Raw genomic sequence first — 25,996 nt, 5'->3', positions numbered from 1 at the left:
ACGGCCTCGCGCTCACCAGAGTGGATCACAAAACACATGGATCCCCAAAGAAACTCGTCCTCCGTCACTTCCAAAACAGAGGGCTCCCGTGTGACCCGTACTTAAGAACAGAATACACCACTCTCAGCTCACTTGGCGGCAATAAAGTATTTGGGTTTTCCTACGATCATGACAGAGGAAGGAGGGCAAAGCAGAGGAAGGGGCCGGGTTGTGGAGGAGAGAGAGACGGAAACTCCATTTTTAAGAACCCAGAACTTTGTCAGAATTGCCACATAATTTTAAGAACACGGATTAGAGCTCTTTTCTCGTTATCTTAAAAAACAGGAAAGAAACTCAACCACGCTACAGTAATTGTACCCAGATGCTTTATTTCTCTGGTGCTCCCACAGTTGCTGCAAGGATTTTAAATTCCTACAGAGAGTGGGGGCCTATGTGGCAGACTTCGCACCGGGCGTGCGTCCACGGACCTCCATGTGCTGTCAGGGAGCACAAGTCCTGGGACCTTAAGGGGAGGGAAACTGCTGGCCTTTTCTCCCCAGCTTATTCTTTTTTTTTTTTTTTTCTTAATGTTTTTTTAAATTTATTTTTGAGACAGAGAGAGACACAGCATGAGCAGGGAAGGGGCAGAGAGAGAGGGAGACACAGAATCGGAAGCAGGCTCCAGGCTCTGAGCCATCAGCACAGAGCCCGATGCGGGGGTCGAACTCACAGACTGTGAGATCATGACCTGAGCGGAAGTCGGACGCTCAACTGACTGAGCCACCCAGGCGCCCCTCCCCAGCTTATTCTTATCTCTTATCTCCACGAAGGTGCTGTGGCCCCACCGCACCCCCCCCCCCCCCAGCACACCAGTGCACAACAGACCTGACCTTTGGGATCTCCCTCCGGATCCCCCCCCACCAAAACAATGCAATTAACAAGTATTTGCTTCTAAAAGCTGTGCCCTAGGACAGTGTACTTACAGAGTTACTGCCCAAAAGGCAACCCTCTCTTCAAGAAGCATTTTCTAAGGCAAGATCAAGGGGGCGTTCAGGGAGGGGTCTGGCACTCGCGTGGCACTGAGCGCCAGAGCCATTAGATAGGCAAACTTTCACCAGTGAGTCTCGGCACACTGCCTCCATCAGAGGCTCCGTCCTCTAACTGGGGGCTCCTGCCTCCAGCGTATCTTTCCTATGGCATCAGTTTCTTTGATAATTGCAGCCAAGCTGGATGCCGGTGGCTTCGCAGGCCTCATCGGTGAGTTCTTTCAGAGAACAGGAAGCACTTGGAGCCAGCAGAGGGCCATCTGCTGGGCCCGACTTATCTCAAGGGAGGCCGGAGGAGAGCCGCCAGGCACCAGAGGATGGCACCGGGGCCAGGGCAGACTGGGAAGGGCACAGGGAGCACTCTGTGAGCCCAGCACTGTCTCCTTCCCAAAATAAATGCTGGGCTGAGCTCCTAATCCCACAGCCCCTCCACACACACACACACACACACACACACACACACACACACACACCTCAGCGTTCTGCGGATATGTCTGTGTGCTGGGGTTTTACACGTGCTCTACCAACGGGTCACTCTTGCTCTAAGTTATTTATAGAGACCATCAAAAGCCCAGGCATCCCACTCAAGCACCCACAAACCAGAGTCCTTCCCTCCGAGGATAATTCCTGCTCTTCCGTTCCAACTATTTATATTAAACCTGACACCAGATCAGTAAGGACACAAACAAGTCGTTACAAATGAGGCTCCTCTGAGCGCCCAAGGAGAACGCGGGGCTTGGAAGGCACCCAGCTGCCGGGGCTGCTCCTCAACAGCTGATGGGGACCCTCAGCAGGACTCCCGGTCTCTGTTTCATTCACATTACTAACTTATGAAGCCCATCCCCGAAGCCCCGTACCTCGCTTGATGAGTGAGCGCACTGCAAGGAGGCGCAGACCTGGAAGAGCGGGAAAGGATCCCCCATCCCAGTAACGGGCTGAAAAGACAGACTTAAGCTCAACAGGTAGAGGAAGCTGAGGCCCGGGAAGGGGGGGGGCCACTCTAAAACTTGACAGTGACTGCGGGCTGGAGGCCGGGACTCACTCTCTGAAAGGGACATCCTAACCTGGTTGCCCTTCTCACACATGTACTCATCATCGGGATTAAATTATACTAGTTCTAATGCTTTACGACTATTCAGAACGTTTCCCTTTACAAAGGGCTCCCGGGTCTATTGTTTTGATCCCATAAGAGCAACCTAGGACATGAACAGGACGGATGGTGCCAGTCACTGCACAGAAGGACACATGGGGTTCATAAGACTTCAGCCCAGGTAAGCAGGCAGTGGACAGGGCTGGGACCCAGGCCTTGGAAGAATTTGGGACACCGCCCCATACATCACAGGCACGCCTGAATATCTCGTATGTGAAAATGAAATCGGATGGCTCTTCAGTTCTCTGTGACGATGCCCGGTTGAGACATATGGGCTTCACGTAGTCCAGGTAAAATACTTCATTTCAACCCAACGCTGGGAGAAAGCACACACAAATAGAGCCTGGAAACTCCAGGGGCGGATGAAAAGGTGTCATCTATAGATCAACGATGCCAGGGGGTCACAACCAAGAAGGCAAGCCCTGGCAACCCTGGGGATCTAAAAAGCTTCATAAGAGTAATCTCCAGAAAGTTTAATCCTGGTGATATCCCACTGGAGGGCTCTGGAAAGGGGAGGGGCACAGCGAGGCTGGGTCTCTAATGCCCACCCACAAAGGGGAGGGGTCACGAAGGGTCCTGCTTGGGAGCATTTTCTTAGGGTGAGAAGTCCCAAGCCACCAAACCAGGTGAAGTTTACAAAGGGGGCACTCTGGGTCCTGACTCGGGCAGACACAGAAGCTCCACTGTTGGAAAGCCCCTGGAGAAGCAGCCTTACCACAGGGCTTAAGTAGTCTCAGCTTCAGCTGCCAAACTGGAGGGCAAGGAGGCCAGCAGAGATTTACCAGAATGTCCGCCTAACGGAACGGGGCAGTAACAGGTGCCCAGTGACTGCCCAGCCACAGGCGCCAGACCTAGTATCTTCCCTTCAAACAACCTGAAACCATAAGCTTAAAGACGCTGAAACAACTCCTTTCACGTGATCCCATGCTTCGTTTCAGAAGCCAATCCAGAGCTACTTAGGTGTAGACCAGATGTCTGAGTGTGAGTAAACTCGCTCTCAAGGCTGTAGGAGCGCCCTCTGGTGGCTGGAGAACAAGCTCTTCGCTCCCAATGGAAAGTCAAAAAGCTCTTGGCCACCCCCTAAGTCACTGCTTCTAGGCTCGGCCATCACTATCCTGCCCCCTCGTACTATCGCTTTTGACACTGAAGGCCCCTCTCTACAGGGAGAGGGCCATCTCCACGGAGGCAGCCACCAGATCGCATCCCCGGTTCCAAACACACGAAGAAATACACAACGGAGAGCAAGATAAACCATTCAGGTAGCTACCGAGTGCCCACCGCCCCTTCCACGGCACGCCAAGGGCAACGACCTCAAAGAAAAAGGCTCGTTCTGGAGAGCTGGAAGGGGAGAGAGGGAGAGACACAGAAAGACTCATTCTAACGGGAGGTCTGAAGTTGCTGGCAAAGGTCAAGAATCTTAAGACTTGGCCATTCTCCTTCTGTAAAGGGCTGTTGATCTTTGAAGCCTCTAAAAGGGACAGTACTCCAGGGCCCCGTCCTCTCCGCCCAAGACTCTTCTCCGCCAGCACCAAGCAACACAACGATCAGCTGAGGTCTGACCCTTGGGCTGCAAACATTTAAAACCTAGATTCCTATGCCAGCGGGCTCCAAAGCTAAGGGTCCTTTTATTCAGGGAAGACACAGGACCTTGCCTAGTTAGGATAGGTTTCCTGGCGGGTACATACCTAATTCTCCAAAGAGAACCACAGCCAGAGTTGTTAAGCCAACTGCTGGCTCTTATCTTAACAGAAAAGTTCCAAAGACCCCACTTACCCCCATGTCCGATGGGTACACACGCTATTTCCCGGGCCTCCACGACCCAGCTGCCTCCCCAACCACATTAATTCCACTCTCTACTGATTAGTGGTGAGTGACCCCTTCCAAAAGTGGTGTTTAGTGTATTTGGTGACTCAGAGGCATCAAAAGCTGCTGTCCTCTCCCTCTCTCCCTCTTTCTCTCTCTCCCTTCTAAGACTGGCCCAGGATAATAAGTAACCCGCATTAATGAACACTGCTTGCCCCTGTTTGAAGTTAGCCCTGGAAGACTGCAGGTATGCAGCTGTGGGAGCACACTCTTCCCCACTTTAAACAACGAAAAGCCAAGATCAAAGGGTTCGTGGCCAGCGGTCCTAGCTCTCAACAGACCTTTGTCGGCCTCAGCGGCACATCCATCCAACCATCCACCCCACTTAACTCCAAACATCTGCAAAGTCCGTGCCCTCCTCCAGCCCCGGTGCCCTCCCCGGCCCAGCTCTTACCTGTATCCATTTTCAACGGTCTCCGCGGACCTCGCGTTGGCTGTAGCCCTCAGGGTTTTGCTGGACAAGCCCACCACGGTGGGTGACAGTTTGCACTTGAAGTCGGCACAAGCCCACTCCTCTTCCTCATTCAAGGTGGGGAGGTAGCCACACACGACCTTTAGACTCCCCAGGCCCCCGTTACTCATGTAGGCTGTGTTTTCTCCCCCACTCCTCACATATTCGAGGTATATATCAGAAGTCAAAAACATCTGGTAGGCATTTTCCTCCATCACCGACTGGATCTCAGTCTGGGCCTGGTCGAACATGATGGAGTCAATCTGCTGCTTCCTGATGCCATCTCTAATGTAGGTCTTGGTGGCAGGCTTCAGCTGCTTGGAGACGATGCTGTTGTTCTCGATGTACCTTTTGTAGATCGCTTTGGCTACTCGTAAAGTTTTGGTATCCTTCAGGTTCATCTGCCTGAACCCATTGCAGGCAAACCAGAAGTCCAAGGTATCCACGCATTTGTCCCTCTCCAGGAAAGTGCGGAAGAGATAAGCACCGTCTTGATCGCCCAACAAATAGTGCAAAGACTTGGTCCACCTGGTCAGAGGGGAGTCCGGGGATGCCCGCCCCTCAGGCTCTCCCAGCCCACCCTCGTTCCGCCTGGCGTTGGAGGAGACAGGCATGGGTTTGGTGACCTGGCCCTTTCCCACCCCGGGCTGGCACGGTGGGGTCTCCCCTTCTTCCCCCGGAACGGGGGGCCGGGGGGCATCCTCGTGGAAGCTGCTGCTGGGGTCTGGGAGGCGAGTCACCAGCACAGCACTGCTCATGGCGAGGGAGCTCTGCGCACGGAGTTCGGGAATTGTTCTCTTCCCCCAGCTCCTGTCAGCGATCAGCGTGGTCTCTCTCTCTCTCTCTCAAGTCAGCAGGGGCTCATCTGAGCCTCCTTTCTGGAAAGAAAAGGAAGGGGGGAGGTAGGGAGAGAGAAAGGGGTATTGATCTAATCAAAACCAGATCTACCCAACATCAAAGCAAGAAAGTAAACAGGCTTTTCAACTCCTCAAATTCAAATCAAGCAACCCAGCTATCTGCGAGGTGCTCATCTAAAGTATCCGACGCTGCTTTTTCAAAGGCGAAATCTGAGCTCCCAGCACGTTTTGGGAGGGGGAGGGCGGGGAAGGTGAGCCGTGAGCTCGGAGGGTGGGAGCTGGGGGTGGGGGTGGGGGCGGGGGGGGGGGGCGGGAGGTTGGAAGGTGTAAGACCGAGCCTTTCAAAAACCCACTCGGCCTGGGCGCACGCAGTGCTGCCTGGGCTCCGCTACCCACCCCCACCCCCCCACCCCCCGTCAGCATCAACTCCAAAGACGCGCACCCCGAGCCGCCGGGCTGTGTGCAGGTGAAACCAATTTCGGTAAATTTCCCCACTCGGCTCTCCGCACAGATAACTCGAGCTCCAAACGTGCCCTTCCCCGGCATCTGGTTCCCATTCCCCCCACCCACCCCTTCCCTCCGCGCTCCCCCTTCCCACTCCTTAAAAATTCAGAAGATCCTCGACCGAGAAAGAAGCCCGCCCAGCAAGGGGCGGAATGGGCTCCCAGCTGGAAAACGCCCCCCTCCACCCAGATGTAAATGTTCGCTGCGCCCCCGCCTCCCGCCAAGAATCCGGCTCAGTCTACACCTCTGTGTTCCCCGTTCGCCAGAACCAAAAATCAACTCATTCAGGCACGACTTTGATCTCCAAACTTTGCGAGAGAGCAGAGAAGCCTCAAGACCCGCCGCTCCCTACGCCCCCCACTTCCGCCCCCAGCTCCCCTCCCGGAGCCACAAACCCTACAAAACCGGATCAGAAACCGTCTCACGCTACCATTGCCTCTGCCAAGAATCCCAAACTCTACTGACCTCGAGCCTGTCTTTTTTCCAAAAGAAAAAAGTCTTATCTAACCAATAAACAAGCCGCTTTCCCTAGCACTGGAAGGATCAAACTAAGGAGGGCAGGGGCGGGCCGGAGGGGATGGGGCGCGACCCCGAACCAGGGGCCCCAGGCCGCCGGGCTGGGCAGCTCCGCCGGCGGAGTGGCGGGGCCGCCGGTAGCGCCGCGCTGCCGGGGCGGAGGGAAGGTGGGGCGGCCCCGTTACCTGGAAGACGAAGGCGGCCCGAGGCCGGGCTCTCATCTCCGCGGAGCCCCACCGGCCCGCCCCCCCCCCCCGGCCCAAATCCAACCGAACGCTTCCAGAGCCCCGGCGAGCGGGCCGCGGAGCGCGGGGCAGGAGCCCCGGGAGGCGCTCGCGGCACCCCGAGCCCGGGTCGGTCCCCGGCGCCGCCGCTCGCAGAGACGCCCGCAGAAAAGGCACGGAAAGCAGCAGCCTAGTCCAGAAATGGCGACGCGCGGAGTCTCTGCCTCTCCGCAAAAGGGGCCGGGGCGGCCGGGGGCGCGGGGCCCGGGCGGGGAGGAGGGACGCGGGGGACGCGGGCGCCCCGGGCTCGGGCCGCTCCTGCGCGCAGACTAAGCCCGGGCCAGCGCTCGGGGCCCCTAAGCGCGGACCAGCGGCCGGGAAGGGAGGAGGGGAGGAGGGGAGGGGGGAGAGAGGCGGGAGGGGAGGAGGGGGCGGAGGGAGAGGCGGGGGGGGTTGGGAGGGGGCGGGGGGGAGGGCAAACGGGGGGCGCCGCCACCCTTTCATCCCACCTTCCAAAGGCACTCCCGCGCACACTCACACCCCGACTCACATCCATAACGACGCCTGCGACGCGACCCCCGGGGGGGATCTGCCCCCTCTCCGCCCCCGCCGCAGCCGCCACTTGCAGAAGTCTCTCGGCCGGGCCCCCCGCCACCCGCTGGGGAGGGGGCCCGGGCGCAGGGCGCGCGGGGCGGCCCGGCCAAGCCCCCCGGAGCGCTGGGCGCCGGGCCCGCCGCTCCCCTCCGCGCCAGCCCGGAGAGCGCCCCGAAATAGCCGGCCTGCCAACTTCAAAGGGCCGCCGGCACATCAAAGCGCGCGGGCCGCCCGGCCGCCGCGGCCTCGGCACTCACCATTGATCCGCGCGCGCGCTCCGCGGCGAGACCTCGCAGGCGCCCCGGGCAGGGCCCCGGCCCCGGCCCCCGGATCGGCTCGCAGCGGCGGCCCCGGGCCCCCCCGGGCCGGTCCCGGAGTCGGGGAACATCGGGAGTCGCGCGGCAGGGGAGGGGGGTGCGGGGAAACAACAATCCCGGGATTAGAGCAAGATCCACCGGGAGGGAGGGTGAAGCGGCGCGCTCCGCCGCCCCTTTTATGCAAAAGACCCGAGTGGGCCTCCGCCCCCGCCGCGGCCGCCCCCGGCCCCTCCGGCCCCCGCCCGGCCCGGCTTTCAACACAGGTCCTGTTTCCAGCAGTCACTCCGCGCACCAAATGTCCTCCGGGCGCTTCCAACAAAAACTGCGCTGTGGATTTAACTGTGCACTTCAAAGGCGCGAGCCGAGCGCACGGTCCTGAAAGGGAGGTACGCGCCGGCCGCGCCCCTGGCCGCCCCCCCCGTGCCCCGGCCGCCCCTCCCCAGGGCCGTCCGGCTCGCACCACCCCACCGAGCACGGGCTCGGCCCGGTCGGACCCCCTCCCGTCCCCGGCGCCCGCGACGCGGCTCGGCGCGACCTCGCCCCCCGTCCAAGGGGGGCTTTCTTTGAAGCGGCTCCGCTGGGGCCGCGCCTCCACCCCCACCTTTTACAGCAGGGCTTTCCGCTGGGGAGACGGGCGCCTCGGACGCCGGGCGGCCGCGAAGTCCATTGCTATGAAGGGTTATTTTTATTTCCCGGCTCTCGGGTTGTTACTGAGTTGCCAGGACCTTATCAAAGCGCAGCCGGCTCCAGCCGACTCCCCCGGGCCGGGCTTGGGGAGCCAGTGATCCCGCCGCGCCAATCACAGCCGCGCTCGGCCGGCCCGCGCCGCCCGCCTTAAAGGGACAGCGCCCCGCGCCGGCACGGCCCGGCCCGGCCCGGCCCGCCCCCGCCGCACGCCCGTCTCCCGTGTAAACTCTTCCAGGGTCCTCCTCCACCCCCTGCGAGGCCCCCGCCGCCCCGGGGGCGCTCTCAGCCGGAGTTCCAACTCCGTCTTTCAAGTTCTCCGGCCTCTTTGCTCCAGCTTCCTCCCCCTGCCTGCCCTCGCCCTCCCCAGCTCTGGAAAGCAACAGTTTATTGTAGCATTCTGGCCGTCGCAAGAACTGCAAGCAAGCAGATTTTTTTTTTTTTTTTCTATCATCAAACACTTTTCCACCTCTATTCAAGTTTCCCTGGGAATTTGGGCTGCCAGGATCTTGTAAAGGGAGTTCCAGTCCTGGGATCGATTGGCCAAGTGTCATAGGGCGAACGCGGGCCTGGACGCGGAAGGCATGTGTGTGCCCTTGCGCGCGTTTTTCTGAGTGTGGTGCGTTTGTGGATGTGTGAAGATGGGGGGTGTGAATCTGCCAGCACAGGCCTGAGTGCTGGAGATGGGCTCTGACACCTCGTTAGGGAGCATGCCTCAGTTCCCTGAGATTTAACTCCCAACTTACCAACCTGGCCGCCAGAACCCTTCTTGGGCGCGCACAGAACATCTTTCTGTAACAACCGCATTCCCAACGCGCTATTGCCGGTGTCGCCTATGCTGCCATATGTTACGTATTAAACAGACATGGAATGTCTTTTTTCTCCTTGATCTGCAGTGTGGATTATTGAAAACTCCTCACCCACTGTCACCTTTGAATGTCACCTCCCCACATGCCACCAGTAATGTTGATGAGGCACAACCGTCTCTTCTCACTTAATGTAACAAGAAAACAGGCCACAAACCTAGAACGTCTATTGCTATAGAATGGTCCCTCATACGATGCGCTATTAACTTGAAAATCTTAAAGGCGTCAAATTGTTTCAATAAGTGAAAAGGGAAGCCCAGCGCCGATACTGGGCCAGGCTTGCGGTCCCCAGCTCTATTCACTTTCTTATTTACTTTTTTTGTTGAATTAATGGATGACAACGCTTTTCAATGCAGAAGGGCCTGTAGCCTATCATGAGACCTTCGGAACTTTGAAAGATGCAAGAAATGGGTCTCGTTAGGCTTCTGTAGGAAAAGAGAAGGATGGTAAAACACCCACGATGTGCCGGAAAAGAATAAGCAGTGGGGGGCTGTGCCCTGCTGCCCCCAGCCGGTGGGGCTGCAACAAGGGACTAGAGGCCTTTGCAGACCACGCTGCCAGACTTTTTTGCTCCCTAGAGCCAAGGCGGGTGACATTTCCCTTCCCAATACCTGCCCTTCTGTGTCCATGGCTCACCTCCCCAGGCAGCCAGGCTGACAGCCAGCCAGCAGTCCAGGCTACGGATTATGGCCACCTCAGGGCAAACCGGGAAGGCTGGGGCTACAGTGTGGCCGGATGACTCATCTTTGCCTTGGGTCAACTGCTGGGTGTGAGGAGCCTGGCAGCCAGTCCCCTTCAGGTCGGCTCCGTCTAAGAGCCTGGCCTTCCGGTATGCTGGTGCGTGGGACCTATGGCCAAGGGCACACCCACCCACTTTGGCGACCCCACGACAGCCGGGGGCAAAGCCGTCCCTGTGGTTCCAGGGAGTCTTTAGGCCACAGAGGGTGTCATTACAGGAACAGAAGTTGTATACAGAGGGGAATAAATTGCCACGGCAGTGTCTACAACGTAAACAACAGTAGCATGCGCGTGCACGCGCGCGCACACACACACACACACACACACACACACACACACACCATGTGGGGGAGGGGAGATAGAAAAAGCAAAACATCCAAAATCAAAATAAACAATGATCAGAAAGAAGAGGCTTTAAAAAAGGAAGTGGAAACTTGGTCTTCATGGGTGGTTTTCGTCCCCTCCCAGCTGTCCCCACTGACCCTTCGCTGCCCCCCAGCCAGCCTTCATCATCGCAGGCTCTGCTTCAACGGAAGATTCTCCTGCTCCCTCATTATCCCGGCGCTGCGGCAGCCGGAAGGAAGGAATGGGGATGGGGGACACAGACACAAGGCCTGGTGTAGTTTGGATCTTCTCCTTAATGACCCCTCTGAGAGCCTGATTTCCAGAACAGGTGCTTGGTCACCTTGGCCCAGTGACTCCCCCTCCATCTCACCCCTGCCCTTTCTCCTTCCCCCTTGACTTCAGATCTGGTGGTACATTTCCCATTCAGCAGGAGGCGGGGCCAAGTGCTGAGAAGCCAGGAGCCCTCTCAAGCCTCCGGGTCTTTGACTACTTGTTGATAATATTTCTGGAAGAGAATCCAAAGTCCTCTGCTTATACCCAGCCCCTTTCTCAAGATAGCACAGTTTTCCATTTTTCCCTTCTCCCTGGCAGCAGGGATATCATGTGACTTGTTGTAATCCTGCACAGTTGCCTGGAAACTGGAAAGCAAGGTGATGGCGTTCTGCACATGCTCACTTAGCCCCCTCCTTTAAAGACAAACCCTACAGAGGATAAACCGCCTACTTTGCCTAAGTGCAGACAAGTTTAATAAAGCAGAGAGTATAATTCTTTTCTGGAATTGTGTATTGGGTTGAAATCCTAGAATCCCAGAAAACAAAGACTCAGGACGCCCTGGGAAGCATCTGGCCAGATCTCCAAACTTTAGTCGGCCCCCCAGAAACCCTTCTGGAGTGGAAGTCACACCGCTTGAGACTTCGGAGGACACGGTTTTCTAAGATTCAGTGACTTTGCCTTCTTTCTTTGGAAAAGTGCCACCTTGGACAATGTACCTCTGATTAAGGAGGGAGGCGGAGACAGGCAGAGGTAACCTTTCCTACGACGGCAGGTTACCGAGTCATTCTGAGTCTCTGTGTGTTCATCTGTGGAGTGGAGGAAACATCTCCGAATGCCGTTATGAGGATAGGCAAGAAGATTCCAGCAAGAAGTTTGACACACAGTAGGCACTCCGAACTGGCCCCCCAATAGCCTGGGAAGAAACTCTCTGTCTCCAAAGCAAAGATGCCCTCCAGTCAGGAGTCATGCCCGGGGTTGGGGGTGGGGGGCTGGATGCTACCAAGGAGGTCCTACAGAGGTGAGCCAACCCTGCCATCCTCCCTGCAGAGAGGAGCAGGCGGAGAGGGAAAGGGGGCTGTGCCTCTGCCGTCTCTCAGAAACAGTCCTCTCCTGTACCCCCCAAAGAAACATCCTAATTTTCTAGCCAGGGGCCACTTAAAGTGTTATCTGATCCAATCCACCTTTTGAGACGGGGGAACTTAAGCTAGGAAGAGGTGAAGAGATTTTTCCCAGGATCACTCTGCCCATGCTGGAGCTGAGCTGACACCTTGTGAGGGTTCTGACTCCTGGTCCATCCTCCCGGGAGGATACCCCGGAGAGGGCTGGCTAAGAGGGGGGCCCTGAGTTTCTCAAGTCCCTGACTAATAAACATGTTTTGAGATGTTTTGCTAAAAGAATCACCCCAGGGCTTCAGCCTGAAATTTGACTGAAGTACACTCCCTTCTGCCCGTGTTTGTGGACCATCTCTGTGTGCCCCCCCCCCCCCCCCCGACACACACACCACCAGGAGCTAGGCTATTCCACGAAGTCTCTTAAGGTGGCAGGTGTTCCCGGGGGCATCTGGGGGTGGGGGGGCTGGTTCACCTAAGGGAAAACTGACTCTAACAGAGCCCAAGAGGAAGAAGAGAAGAGGAAAAGGCCAACCCAACTTCCCACCCCCCCTTCCTACTTCCTCCCCCTTAGCGGAGGGGGGACTGGGAGGCCAAGGTGGAAATTTTGAAGCCACAAGAGAAAAGGGGAGGGTTCTCGAAGAAATCGTGTCCGTAGAAGTGTCAGGGAAACTTGCTCGTTAATAAAATTAATAGAGACACATCATTTAAATGTTAAATTGAAAACAGAGCTAATAATGTAAAGCTTCCTAATCTGACTTACTTCCAAGGGCCTTTAATAGTTATTATAAATGGAGCTACAAACTGCCGGGCTTCTGGGGGGGGGGGGGCAGGGAGGAGAGGATGCTTGGCAGAGTCCCAGGCCTCCCCAGCACACCTAGAATGGTTCTGGATATTCGCTCCCCATGAAAGAACCTTCCCCAGGTCAAGTTCGCAACATGCCACTTGATTATGCAAACTGCCTTGGATGCTGCCTGCACGGCCCATCCCACACCTCGCTGGCACCTGGCTGGTGCTCCGGTAATATGCTGGCAAACGAGGAGTCTACACTTGCGGTCTACACTTCCTCCTCTCTCATTGTCTCCTCAACCCTCGATTGTCTTTCCCTCCTTGAAAATCACTTTCAGCCACTTACAAACCACCCTGATTGGTAAATCCCATGGGCCCGTTTTGCTCTGGCTAGGGCTGTGCTTAAGCACTTCTCGCTGTAGTTCAAGCCTCTCCCGTATCTGTCAGGACTTTCTTACCAGGAACACCTGTATCTCACACTGCTCCGCACTCCTCCCCAGCCCGAACACCCTGCTCTTCCTCTGGTTCCTTCCCCCTGAAATGGTTTCTGGGCCATTTCCTGCCCCACCCAGCCCTCCAAGCCCCATTCCCTAGAGGCCTGCGGGGGGGGGGGGGGGGGGGGGGAGGGGGCGGGGCCACAGCTGTCTCACATTTCGCATCTTAAGACGGAACCTACTTAGTCCTGGCAGACAGCGACCTCACCAGGCCCCGCTGCCTCAGTTAGAAACCTGGGCCATTTTGGGGCGCCTGGGTGGCGCAGTCGGTTGGGCGTCCGACTTCAGCCAGGTCACGATCTCGCGGTCCGGGAGTTCGAGCCCCGCGTCGGGCTCTGGGCTGATGGCTCGGAGCCTGGAGCCTGTTTCCGATTCTGTGTCTCCCTCTCTCTCTGCCCCTCCCCCGTTCATGCTCTGTCTCTCTCTGTCCCAAAAAATAAATAAACGTTGAAAAAAAAAAAAGAAACCTGGGCCATTTCTAGATCCTTCCTTTCCCTCATCCATCCCCATTCAGTCACCCGGCTCGGTTGATTCTGCCTCTGAAACATCTCCTAAAATCACCGCCTTCCCTCCAGGTCCACAACCCACCCGCCAAGCTCGGCTGTTATCTCTTGTCGGGAACGGCAACATTCTGTTCTCCCGGACTGCAGTGTATATAGCCCCTGCCCCTGGGTCCCCGACCTGTTGCCACCATAGAGAGAGCATTCTGCACTCCAAGATTGACCATATCATTCCCAGCTTCAAATCCTCTCTTGGCCACATGCGGCCTCCGGGACAGGCCCACACAGAGCCGGCTGTACGGTGCCCAAGGTGGTTGGCCCTGGCCAATCTCAGGCTCCGTCTCCTGCTGCCTCTGGCTCCCAAGCCCCTGCCAAGGGCGGTCCTGCATGGTGACTCCCATCTGCTATTCCTTCGTGCTTTTGAACTTGCGAGATTCCCTTGGCCAGCAGGCCACCCTCTTCGGCTTCTTCAATCCCTCCCCTGCCGCGTACCCCCAAGACTGGGAGAGGCTCCTCTCTTCCATCTTTCCAGGGCACCAGGGCCTCACCTCTAGCACAACACCTCTGCTGACCTACTTCTCTTTACAACCCATTGCCCCGGGGACTCTGAAGAAGGGGCCCTGTCTTTTGATACCTTTCTCCCTCAACCCAGTCCATGGCCGAACGCGTTGTGGACACAGGTGATAGGTGAAATATTGAACGACTGGTGTACCACACGCATGGGCCAACCAGCACGGATGCCAGCCTGGGTCCCGGGGCTGGGTCACGAAGTCCCCCCCAACCAGGGGCAAGCCTTTAGCTGCTGTGCTTGGGGAATTGCGGTTGGTGTCCTCTAAGTGGCCCTCAAAGATCCCTGTGTCCTGTACCCTGCCCTGTGTCATCCCCTCCCTTGAGCGCGGTGGGGCTTAGTGATTTGCACCTCACGAACGGAATACGGCAGACAGGACAGGACGTCCCTTTTGAGACTGGATTATAAAAAGATGGTGACTTTTACTTTAGGTGCTTTTTTAGGCTCGCGAGGCAGCCCTGTGGAAGGGAGAGGCCCAGGTGGCCAGGGACAAGGCTTCCACCAATGGAGGGAGGGATCCTGGAAGGTGATTCCTACCCAGCCAAGCCTGGAGCCCCGTGGAGGCCAGCTGATAGCTTGCCTGCAACTGCATGAACCCACCTTGAGCCAGAGGCACCAGCTAAGCCCAGATTCTGGACCCACGAACTGAAATGCGTCCTTTCAGAAGGGGAGTGGCAGGCCTGTGGGTGAGACTTTTGCCCTGTCAACTCACACTGCTGATGCTGAGAACCAACTTGCAATACGTGGGGGTTCCAGGGGTCTTTTCTGCACTTATATAACAGCACATTGATGGGGAATGGCGACGAGCGTAAACCGGCAATAATTATAACGTTTGAAGTTCTTCCAAGGTTACTGGATGTTTCTGTAAAAACATATCCAATTTCCCCAAATAGGTTGCGACACGAAAAACCAAAATCGTTTTGAGATTTTACTGAGTTACAGGCTAGTGACATTTGATCACACCCAAAAACGTTTACTTTGCTGCCACCTTTCCCAAGTTATCGGGGTTCTCCCCCAACTAAATGGAAAGACAGAACTTATTTGTCTATCTAGAAGGTAAATAGGAATATTATTTGTTCGTTTATTGCTTCAGATTTAGAGGAGGCAAAGGAACCTTTCCCCTTGGAGCAGCAGGAAACCTGGAAGAAAGACGCAAATGAGGATATCTTTGGGATTAAAATGTGTCACCCAAAGTAGCAGGGGCTGGGGTTCATTCTCTGTAAGACATTTGTAAAGGAATCTTCAGAATTCCTATCCAGGAACTTAGATGCAGGGGAGTAAACTCCTGACTGGGGTGGCCCAGAGTAAGTCTGGAGACGTCTTTATTGTTTTTGTTTTGTGGATGTGATCACTGACTGCACATCAGGTATGGGCTGAATGTATTTAATGGTTTTCTTAGCAAAAACGCGAGTCACATCCCAAAATTAAAATGTGCAGAGTGAGCCTCTCCTCCTATTACTAATGCTCTGTGCATTAAAATTGCCCCAATAACTTTTGAGTGTAGAAAAAAGATACAGTAATCATTGAAACCACAAAATCTGTCTTGATAATCTCAACGAATCACCCCCACACTTGGGGGATGTTAGGGGGAAAAATGAAGTGGAAAAAGTCAGCCTTGAACCAGCCCGGCTCTCCAGACAAGGAAGACTGGAGTTCTTCGTGATGCCACGAACTTCAACAGATGCCCTGATGGGAAGGCCAGTCTTTTAAGCTGAAAATACCATTTCCCCTCTCCCTGAACTGATGAGTATTTCTTTTTTGCAGACTTAAATACCTTTCTCAAGGTCAATTGGTTCAATGCGTCAAGTGTATCTACCTGGGTACAACTTTTTGCATGAATCCATTAATTCAGAAATAAAGGAATAATCGAAATCTGGTTGCCTGACTTTGGGGTCACAAGAAATGGGTGAGTAAGGGGCTTCCTCCTCCTCCCTTTCTCAACGCCAAGGTCAGAGGAGAGCAGTAAGCCAGGTGTGAAGGGCAGGTGTGAGACAGCTGCCTGCCGAGTGGAGTGCCTTCCTGGTGGCTGCTCAGAGGGAGCCCTGGAGGAACCCCAGGTGCAGGACAGCTTCCAGAGGTCAAGACCTAGAAGTTCTGCCACCCAGAAAGGGCGTGGGCGCCCAATGGCCGCCAGCTCCCCCCCCCCCCACTCCGCCCCCTGCTCAGCTTTCTTAGGTGACCACCCACTTCCTGTGGGTCTAGTAGCTGCTTCAACTTGGCTTTTCGGTAACAGACATGACCTTCCCAACCCCCATCCCAGCTTTAACCTTTTCTACCCCGACAAAGGCCGCTTCCCCCACTCCAGCCTCCCCAGGGGGTCCCTGCTCTGAATTCCCCTGTGAAAAGGTGTCAACCTTACACTCTACAAGACAATGGAGGGCCTGGTGTGCACTTGGGATGCTGCTCAGCTCCAGAAGAAGGGACCTTTCCTCAGGGGGCCCGGAGGGAAGAGGAAGGTGGGAGTTCCAATGCCACGGGCACTAGGGCCCCAACGTGGATTCAAAAGCCAGAGTACCTGACCTCTGCAGCTAGCTGTCAGGGGGAAGGTGGGGAGGAAGAGATCTACTGGAGTGGGAGGGCTCAAGTGGGGCTCTGACCACCTGGGGCGGGAAAGCCTGGTGGGAGGAAGAGCCCAGAATCCAGGCTCTGAGAAGGGATGGCCGGCCCCCTACAGAGAGAGTCTGTCCTTTCTCTGTGCCTCAGTTCCCCCAAGTATAAATTAGGAAGAATGGCGGTGCCTGGCTCGGGGGTTGAAGACCAAATGAGATGATGCAGTACAGTGGCTGGAACCCCCCCCGCTGACCCTCGAGCAAGGATTAACCGTCTTGGGGAAAAAACTAAGAGAACAACCCAGACTGGGGCCTGGCTGCCCTGCTAAGGACACCCTGCAAGTCTTTTGGGCTCTTTGAGACTCCTTCCCTTAACTAGAAAACGGGAATAAAGTAATGGCAGGTTTCAGATGGAGCCTGAGGGGAAACGTTCTAGCCAGTAAGTTCTGCTTCTGGAAGATGCTGGTGCTCAGCCTTCTGGGACGGACGGTTTGCCAAGGCCAGCTGAGGTCTTGGCACACGTTTTGTCTTCTCTGTGCTCACCCCAGTCCTCAACGAGGGGTAATTAATGGCTGCAGCCAGCTAACTTCATGCGGGTCTTCTCGAAAGCACCCCCAAGCTTTGCGGCCATGACAGCGGGCCAGCCGTTTCGTCTTCAGGGCATGAACCCTTGTCCAGCACTGGCACCCCCGGCCGTGCTGCCTCCTGTCACCACCACCTTCCACCCTCCATGCCTTCCCCGGGCTCCCACATGAACGGCCTTGGTGCGTTTTATGATTCTGCTGTTCCTCCCAAGGGCCGTGAGGTGGGCCCCCAGGGGGTGAGGTCAAGAGAAGGGTGTGCCCACCCCTGGCCCTACTTGTCCTCAAACCTCCCAGCAGCTACCCCTCCCTCAGAGCCTTCCACGGAGCTTCACCCAATTGGCAACAGGCGTACACCACGGCGTGCTGGTTCTCTTTTTGTTTCAAACAATTTTTTAATGATCCGGATGTGACCACCAAGTTGGTGATGCCTTCCCCCCCGGCACATTTGTTCCTCTCTTTGTAAATCCTGCAAGGCGCTGCATTTCAACGATCCTTTTCTCTGTGGATTCCATCCCTTATTCTTACTCTGCGTCGACGAAAAGCTTGTTCAAAGACGGTCCTCCGGGCGTGTTAGACGGCCACAGACATGTCAAGCCTTCCTGCCAGGGTGCGTTTTCTGTTGCTGGCCAGGGGGTTCCTAAAGTGCTGGTGTGTGGGGGTACGGGCCCGTCTTGCTCACCAACGAGGCTTCTGTGTGTCTCTGAGATGCAGCCAGCTGTGACCTTGGTGTTGCCGTGATGTCGGGCGCCCCCCCCCCCCGGCCCCGCCAGCGGGGGCCACCCCGGGGCAGACGAGAGGTTCAGAGGATGACAAGAGTCCAAGAAGGAGCCTCTCCCGGAGCCTCTCCGCCCCTCTGGCGCTCTGCACGCTGACTCAATGCTCGTCTAACGTGCTGTCCTGTACCCTTTGCCCTACCTGGGCTATCCTCACGCTGTGTGTGCCTGGCACGGATCTACAGTGTCCCGGAGGCGACTTACCCAGGGCTCCCAGAGCCCCCTCGGCAGGGATTCATTACACGACACTGAAGGGGCGAGCGAGTCCCCTTGTGTCTCCCCAGCACACAGTGCCCCGCAGAGCAGGTGTTCAGTGCCGAAGGCAGTAGGAGGGGAGGCGGAGAGGGAGAGGTGAGTTTGGTCCCCCCCTGGTGGCCCACGAAGGAGCCTGGATGAGCTTACTAGGTACAGTGCACTCAGCATGGGGTTCCTAGGCCTTGTTTCCTGAGGCTGGATGAATGTGTGGGGGCAGGGAAGGGCAATGGAAACACTTTGGGGCTTTCCTGCTGGCCCTTCACTACTTGGCCTTGTCCACTTTCAGTAAAGTGGGCACATCTCTTCCTTGACCACGTCTTCCGACCACCCTTCATGGACACAGGCCTGCTCCATCCTTTGCTGGTCAGCCGGGGGTGCTGGGGGGCTAGGTCTCCCCCACCGGCCCCGCACACGAGCATGCCTCCTCCCACTCCTGTAGTCCCCAGGCGAGGGAGGGACCCCTGGCCCCAGGAGAGGAGGACACTAACCAGGGTGTATATAACTCTGCCCATCCCTCCTTGGAGTTGGCCTGCCGTCTCCCCATCTCCGTCTGCTCCCCCAAGGCCTAAGTTCCACAGGCAGACCCCACTGGGAAGACCCCGAGTTTTCTCTCCAAACCAGTGTCAAGTAAGCGTGTCTAATTTGGAATCCAGCTCCAGGGAGACGGCGATTACTGCTTCCTGCCGGGCATTTACTCGATCGATCGATCGGGCAGCAACCTTGACTTGACGTACCTGACTCCACCTGCCTGACGCCTGTGTCTTCTCTCATTCAGCCCTCCCCTGGAGCAGGGAAAGGGGGTGCTCTTTATTAGCACCCCTGCCCGAACCCCAATACCCAACTTGGAAGTTGTTTTCTCTCTCAATGTACTCTTTGAGGTGGGCCTCACTCAGGGCACCCCAGGCTGACAGGGGAAGGGGACAAAAGAGAGACACACAGAGGCAGGAAGTTACAGCTACTCGCACCCCAGAAATATCTTTTCCCACCCTTCTGCACGAGGCCTGGGCTGGCCTTGCATATATGCTTGTCTTGCATATATAAGGTGCCAGACTCGCCCAGGGAAGCTTATCTGAACAACCCGACCTGCACAGAGCTATCAGTGGCTGGGACCAAGCCTACCACTTCCTCATCCAGGAAAGTATAATGAAGGAAGAAGCAAGGGAATTGATGAATGAGAAGCAATACCATCCTTTGGACTCAGGAGTTGGACATACATCAAGTTTCAAGTCCGCACCCCACCACTGACCTGGAATAGGTTGTATATCCTTTTAGGAGTTACATATCCTTTGAAGCCTTGATTTCCTCATCCATAAAAGAGAGCTAAGGATAAAGAACCACTTTTAAGGGTTGTTTATGACCGAAATAATTTTCAAGCTATCTTTTTTTTTTTTTTTAATGTTTCCCACTTACCAGTCCCGGGCTAACAGGCCCCAGAGGCTGTGGGAATCAAGATAATATGCGCAAAGTGCCAGCCATAGTCGCTGGCACGGAGAGAGCAGAGTGACCGCTATTTGCTGCTAATAGTACCATCTGTCCAGTCCAGGAAGCTGACCCCAGAGACCTGGGCAGGATGATCACACTCAGTCCTGTACTCGCGGCTTCTGGGCCCAGTCGGACATTACTGTAGACCTTTCCTGGCTGACCCTGCCCAGGCTGCAGGGAATCCAAGGCCTGCGGCCCAGAGGGAAGGTGGGTCTGTGGCTCCCTCCTTGGTGCCATCTTCCGTCACAAAGAGCGGCTCTGTCTGAACCCCCAGGGCCCAGGGCAGTAAAAGGGCCATAAACAGAGCGAGCTGCCATAAACCAGAGACAGAGTCGTTAGCAGTTTCCTTTCTGATAAGGGCTTCAAGGGCCCCGAGAAGACTGCTGTGATTTCCAAGTCTGGTCCTTGCGCCCCAGATATTTGAGTCCTTGGGTCAGAGTCCACAGAGAGAGAGAGAGGAGATTGAGGAGAAGTCCTCCGAGGGGACGGGAAAGACCGGGAGGGCAAGAGGCAGGCTGTAGAGGGTTTGGGGTAATAACAGTAGCAAAGTGGCTGAGGCTAGGAGGCACTTCCTGTGGGCCAGGCTCTCTGCGAAGAGGTCATCTCATCAACTCCCCTGCCCAACCACTCCCTGTGGCAGACACTACTATTATCAATCTATTTCACAGGAAACACAGGCCTGGGGGCAGGATACAGCCTAAAAACACTGAATGCAGGCCCCCTGTCCAACATCAGGTACTTCAAGATGGCGCCACCACGGCGCTTCTGAGCATGGGGACTGTGTGTCTGCACTGATCACCTGCCCCTGAAGCTAGCCCATCTAGGGGGCTCCAGACACTCGGTGAAGGTCACACGGCAGTCACACAGTGCATTTGGGAAAGAACAAGGCTCTGGGTTGGTTCCTTGATTCCTCCCAGCCCTTTTACCCCAAGGCCATTGCCATTGCCTTGTAAGATGTCAATCTCCACTTGCTTAGACACCCTCCTGGGGGCAGTGGAAGCACCCAGCTGGAAGGAGATGCCCCGTAAACATCCCTTGAGGACAGACGCGAGGGCTTTGCTACTGGGCACCTGCCTGGCGCTTTAGCCGATGGAGTTTTCTCATAAAAACTCTTGTCCCGTGTTAGCTTCCCATTCTCTGAATGACAGGTGTCAGCTCCCATAGGCCTAAGTACCTGATGGCATCTAGTCTGACCCGCTAGTTTTAATAAGAATAGCCATCACACTGAAGAGGCGTTTTATTGCATTTCCAGTTGGCTCTGTGTTCTTGCTGATCAAGCGCGTAATCAGGGAGGGTTAGGGGCCAGCGCCCACGCCTACATCTCAGTCCTGGCTCCAACTTGCTCAGTGGCCCAGGCCACTCTGGGCAGTGCAGGGTTCTCACCTGCACAAGGAAGGGCTTGGATACCAGCGTCTCTGACTCTTCCATTCCAGACTCTTCTTTTAAAAAAAAAAAAAATTTTTTTTTTAAGTTTATTTATTTCTCACAGAGAGAGAGAGAGACAGACAGAGCATGGGTGGGGGAGGGGCAGAGAATGAGAGAGGGAGACACAGATTCTGAAAGAGCCTCCAGGCTCCGAGCTGTCAGCACAGAGCCCAACGCAGGGCTCAAACTCACGGACCGCGAGATCATGACCTGAGCCAAAGGCAGACGCTCAACCGACGGAGCCACCCAGGCACCCCTCATTCCAGACTCTTCTACTCCGTTCTCCCTGCTCACTGCACGTTGCACCCACAGGAGATAGGCACAGCCTCACCTAGGCTGTGGCCAGGCTCATCGGGTAAAGAGGAACGAAGACTTCAGAAGGCAGCAGACGGTCACCTACTCGCTCCTCTTCTGCACGTGCAGCTCGGGGAGGTGGGGGGCTCCCTGGAGGGAGCGGAGAAGTGCTGGTCTGTGACCTTTGGTCTTGATCACAGGTGCAGCACTCAAGAATGATAACGTGGATACAAGCAGACGCCGACAGGTTGGGACCCGCTTCTTCCTTCTGTCCCTGTGGCCTCTTCCAAAGGGCCATTGTGCCTCTGTTTGGGGAGGAAGGGCCAAGTTTCCCAAACTCTCCTGGAATTAGTGATGAGTCCAGGATGCCATCTTGTGCGTTTCGAAGCATTCAGGGTTATGCAGAACAATAGGAATCCATGTCTGTAAGAGGAGCGATTAAGTAAATCATACCCACGGCACAGGCAGTATAGGAACATTATGTGAACTTTTAAAAGGTAATGGCGTTGTAATGATACTGGAAGGACATGTGAAATCAACTCCAAAAAGCAAGAGGCAAAAGTTGCATAAAACATGTATTCAACTAGGTAAAACATATAGAAAAATGAATTGAATAGTAGATGGCAGGATTGCGGATCACTTTTCTCTGGCTTTCTATAGGTTCTCGGCCACCCCCAGCCAGGCCTGGATGGTGACATTTTGTGCCGTGTGACCCTATCCCTTTCTGGGCACAGCTGATTGAACTGTGTGCGGCCATGTCACTCATGGGCGGCCCGTCACAGGCTAGCCAGTGCCCCTTGACTGGAGTAGTGAGGCCTAGAGAGAGGAGCTGGGTTGTTCAGTTTGCCTCCTGAGCTCAGAAATTTGAGCAGGGAGACAAAACGAGAGCGAGGCTGGGGAAACAGTAGCCATGGCCTGGGAGGCGTTGAAGTTATGAGGGGCAGAGGCTGGGGCCGTGCCCTGAGGGATCCCGAAAGCCCTGTTCTTGCAATGCACCCCTATTTTCCCTTGAGGTCAATTGACTGCCTCTCTGGTCCTTGAAATGGAATATTATTATTTTGTATTTTCCAAAATTTCTATAATGACATTATATTACTTTTAATAATTCACTACCAAAGAGGGGTTCCGTGGCATCCTTGGCGACCCTGCCATTTTGGAGTGCCTTCTACTGAGTCAAATATTTTACATAAGCTTGGCTTTGCATCATTTCACCAGGGTTACGGAACAGTGGCCCGTCAAGGCCATTTGGACGCTGTGCAATGCAGACCTTCGGCTGGGGGCCTTGGCATCAGACTCTCCCAGCCAGGGCCTGCTGCAGACAACCTGACAGGCCCACAGGGCCTTGTCCCTCTCAGAAATGTCATCTCTGAAAAGCAGCTTGGCATCACTTGTTTCGTGCCCACCACGGATTTAGGTAAGTCGGTAAATCTGCGTTCGCACAATACCTCATCTGTACTGCATTACACAGCCACTCACGCGCGCCAGCCAGAAAGCGAACGGCCTGGAAACACCGGACAAGAAGATGGGAGAAAATGTGGAATCTGGTCTTGAGAATCTGAGGTCCATTTCCTCAGCGAGGGGACTTTTGTTAGTAAGACTGAACAGATAAGAGTGATCAGCTCCTCGCCCCGTAATCCTTCGGCATTTCCACTGCACTCCAACGTTTCTCCCCTTGAAGTTTTAGTTCTCCACACTTCCTGCTATCTCAGACTCTTGGCCAGACCTGCTGACTTGAAAGGGGCGGCAGAAGGGCCTCAAACGTTCTCTCCTCCTGGATCCAATGCACAAGGCCACGCTCACCTATATTAGCTTTTGTGAACCTCCTTCCTGCCTGTTTGCAGTGCCGACTGCTGGGCAGGTGAGGCCCTGGCTGGGCGACATGGGAAGGGGCGGTGTATGGGCTCTCCGAGCACCCTGAGCTTCTAGGGGAGAAGGCAGGGATGACGCAGCCAGATGAAAGCTACTGGGGACACCCCAGCCCCGGGCTCCTGGCCTGGTTTCACCACTTCAAAGCTGTGCGGTTTGGGCAAAAGCTTTTGCCCTTCCTGTGCCTCAATTTTCTCAACGGTGAAATGGGAATGAACTGTTAACAGGGAGGCCGAAACGAGAAAATGGGCGTAAAGGTCCACGTGGCCAGTCAGTGTCCTGTGAACGCTGGCTTCCCTTCATCCTCGGGAACCAGGCTGCGGCCGCCTCTCCTCTCCCTCCTCTTGTGCCTCCACCGGAAAGACGTCCGGGGGCCTCTGGAGAGACTGGTGGGGGCTGGGCATGCAGAGCACAGGGCAGAGACCCCAGGCCAGGCACCTTCGAGATTCTTCCATGAGCCAACCAACTGCTCGTTTCGCAGACTCCGTCAGCACGCAATGCTGTCCTGGCCCAGGGAAGGGTGAGTGGCTGCAACCAGGTTTAGAAACACATGTCAAACCCAATTCCAACCAGATGAGGCTGGCCTGCTTCCAACGGCCACTTTCTATCGCTTCCAGCCAGAGGGAGGCTCGTCCAGATCCCACCCCCAGGCAAGCCAGGCCTGTTGCTTCCCCAGGGTCCTTGGGTCCAGACTGAGAAGCTCACCTCTCTGCTCAGGAGGCTCCTTCCAGAAGGTCCAAACCATGAGTCATGGAGCTCAAGGAAGCAGCAACCTTCCGGAGAACCCACGGCCCATCCTATAGTTAAACGGGCCAGTTCTCTCCCTGACAAGGGGAGGAGCCGGGCAAAGGAGGAGGCGAGGAGGTGCTGTTTAACCACCACAACAAGGGGGCTGGATGAGCCACTTGGCCAGGAAGCCACCGGCTTCTCTTTGCTGGGTTAAAAATGGTGGCTGGAAAAAAAAAAAAAAAGCCACCACCACCCAAAAAACCAACCCACCAGAGAACGCGGCATACCAGCAAAGAGTCAAGAAGGAAAGGAAATCCAAATGTTTTGAGTTTAGCTATTAAGCATAGTTTCCAGCGAATGTACTCATGTCTTGAAATGAAACAGATGAAAGCAACATGTGTCAATGGTTGTAGGAAGGCAATAATGTCATCAACAGGAAATAAAGAAATTGAACACTGAAGCCTCAGCCCAGAACTTAACTCCTCTGCTCCAGCCCCAAAGGCTTTCTGCATGGAAGGCTGGGGAAGTTTCTTGCACCGCTGGGTCTCTGCCTCCACGGGCCCTGGGAGAACCCTCCGTACGCACCAGAGAAGGACTTGCTTTGTTAAGGGCTGATAGCCTTGGAAGGAAAGGAGCCCCACAAGCCCAGGAAGAGCTAACGGGGAGCCACACAGCCTCTGTCCACGAGCAATTACAAATCCTTGGTGCTGGGACTACAGCGAAGAGTTCTTGGCGAGCGCCGAACTGGCTGCTGGCAGGGGTGGCCAAGCCAAGGCCAATGTGCTGGCACTGAAAGGGTGGGTGGTGCCCCCAGGGGACCCGCGGGCCCCAGGAGGCGGTCAGGGCTGCTCTATGGCCGGGGGTACAGATGGAACAGGCTCTTCTCACCCCATCCCTCCACTCAGGACGGAATGGAGAAAGTGCACACCCACTCCTCTGGCCCACCCCCAGAGAACCGGGAGAAGCAGTGACTCTGGGCCCCTGGGAAGGTGAAGCCGATGTCCACACCCAGCCTTGGGGGTGCTGAGAATGGCTTCTGCAGGTCTCTCTCTCCCCGCTTTCATCTCTGATGGACTGACACTACTCAGCTTTGGGGATACCTGCCTCACTATTGAGTCTATCACATGCAAATAATACATAAAATTTAAAAATGAAACAGGAAGGGGGGGGAACACAACAGATAAATAAAGCAGGATCATGGCGCGAGAGCGTTTGTTAGTCTGGTTTTAGATGTGGCCTTGGCCACAGGCCGCACCTGTCACCTGCATCAGAATCCTTGGGGAGCTTCGGAGCTCGGCTCAGGAGACGCAGAAGGCCAGCTTTAGGGATCAGGGAGCTAGTCCACTGATTTTCACACTAGGCTGGACCGAGATAATCTAAAGCAAATGGATGGTAACATTGTCATTACAGGCAGATAAAATTAATGGGCAGAAATGCTCTAATTCCTTCTTTCATCATTAAAAACAATCACACTTCTAACAGGTCTCAGTGCCGGATTCCAGTATAGGTGCTTTGGTATTACTCGGAAATATATATACTTGGATTTACCGTGCCTATGTATACTGGTCTGCTCGGGCCATCATAACAAAATTCCGTAGACTGGGCAGTTTATGCAACAGGGATTTCTTCCTCACAGTTCTGGAGGCTGGAAATCCACGACCAAGGTTCCAGCCAATTCAGTTCCTGAGGAGACCTCTCTTACTGGCTTCCGGTAACTGGCAACCATCTCACTATGTCCTCATTCGGTAGAGAGAGTGAGCGAGTTCTGTTCTCTTCCTCTTCTAATAAGGGCACTGATCCAATCGTGGGCGTCCCGCCCCCATGGCCTCGTCTGACCCGAAGTACCTCCCCAAAGCTCCATCTCCAAACACCCATCATCTGGGGAGTTAGGGGTTCAACATGGGAATGGGGGTGGGGCACAGCTCATCCCACAGCAGCGTGTCTGGAGGACGGTCACCAGGTCAACCTGACCCCCATCGGCAGGTGCCTGCCATGTGCCACGCACTGTCTTAGGCTCAGGGACAGTGTCAGCGACGGTCAGACACAGGTTGTGTCCTCTAAGAGTCTGGGAGGTAAACACAGAAGCAGACAACATAACAATAACAGGGGAAGAGCCAAAGCGGCAAGGGACACGGGATGCTGGGGGGAGGGGCGACAAAGGGGCGGAAACGA

General features: G+C 55.5%; 2 protein-coding genes across 2 annotated transcripts in view; both read right to left on the bottom strand.

Annotated features, from left to right (window-relative positions):
* AXIN2 (axin 2) overlaps nt 1–5,247 on the bottom strand; it is a 29,445-nt gene extending 24,198 nt beyond the window's left edge. The window contains exon 1 of the mRNA XM_086687831.1: nt 4,433–5,247. Coding sequence (XP_086543957.1) covers nt 4,433–5,247 — 815 coding nt within the window. The remainder of the gene's footprint in view (nt 1–4,432) is intronic.
* A 1-nt stretch (nt 5,248) lies between these two features.
* CEP112 (centrosomal protein 112) overlaps nt 5,249–25,996 on the bottom strand; it is a 481,908-nt gene continuing 461,160 nt past the window's right edge. Inside the window, exon 28 of the transcript XR_015244252.1 lies at nt 5,249–5,367. The gene's annotated coding sequence lies outside the window, so the exon portion shown is untranslated. The remainder of the gene's footprint in view (nt 5,368–25,996) is intronic.

This window comes from Puma concolor, chromosome E1 (assembly GCF_028749965.1).
Source record: "Puma concolor isolate L17-30 chromosome E1, mPumCon1.1.hap2, whole genome shotgun sequence".
NCBI classification, from domain to species: domain Eukaryota; kingdom Metazoa; phylum Chordata; class Mammalia; order Carnivora; family Felidae; genus Puma; species Puma concolor.
The sequence above is the reverse complement of the archived record's forward strand: the minus strand, read 5'-3'. Positions and strand labels throughout refer to the sequence as shown.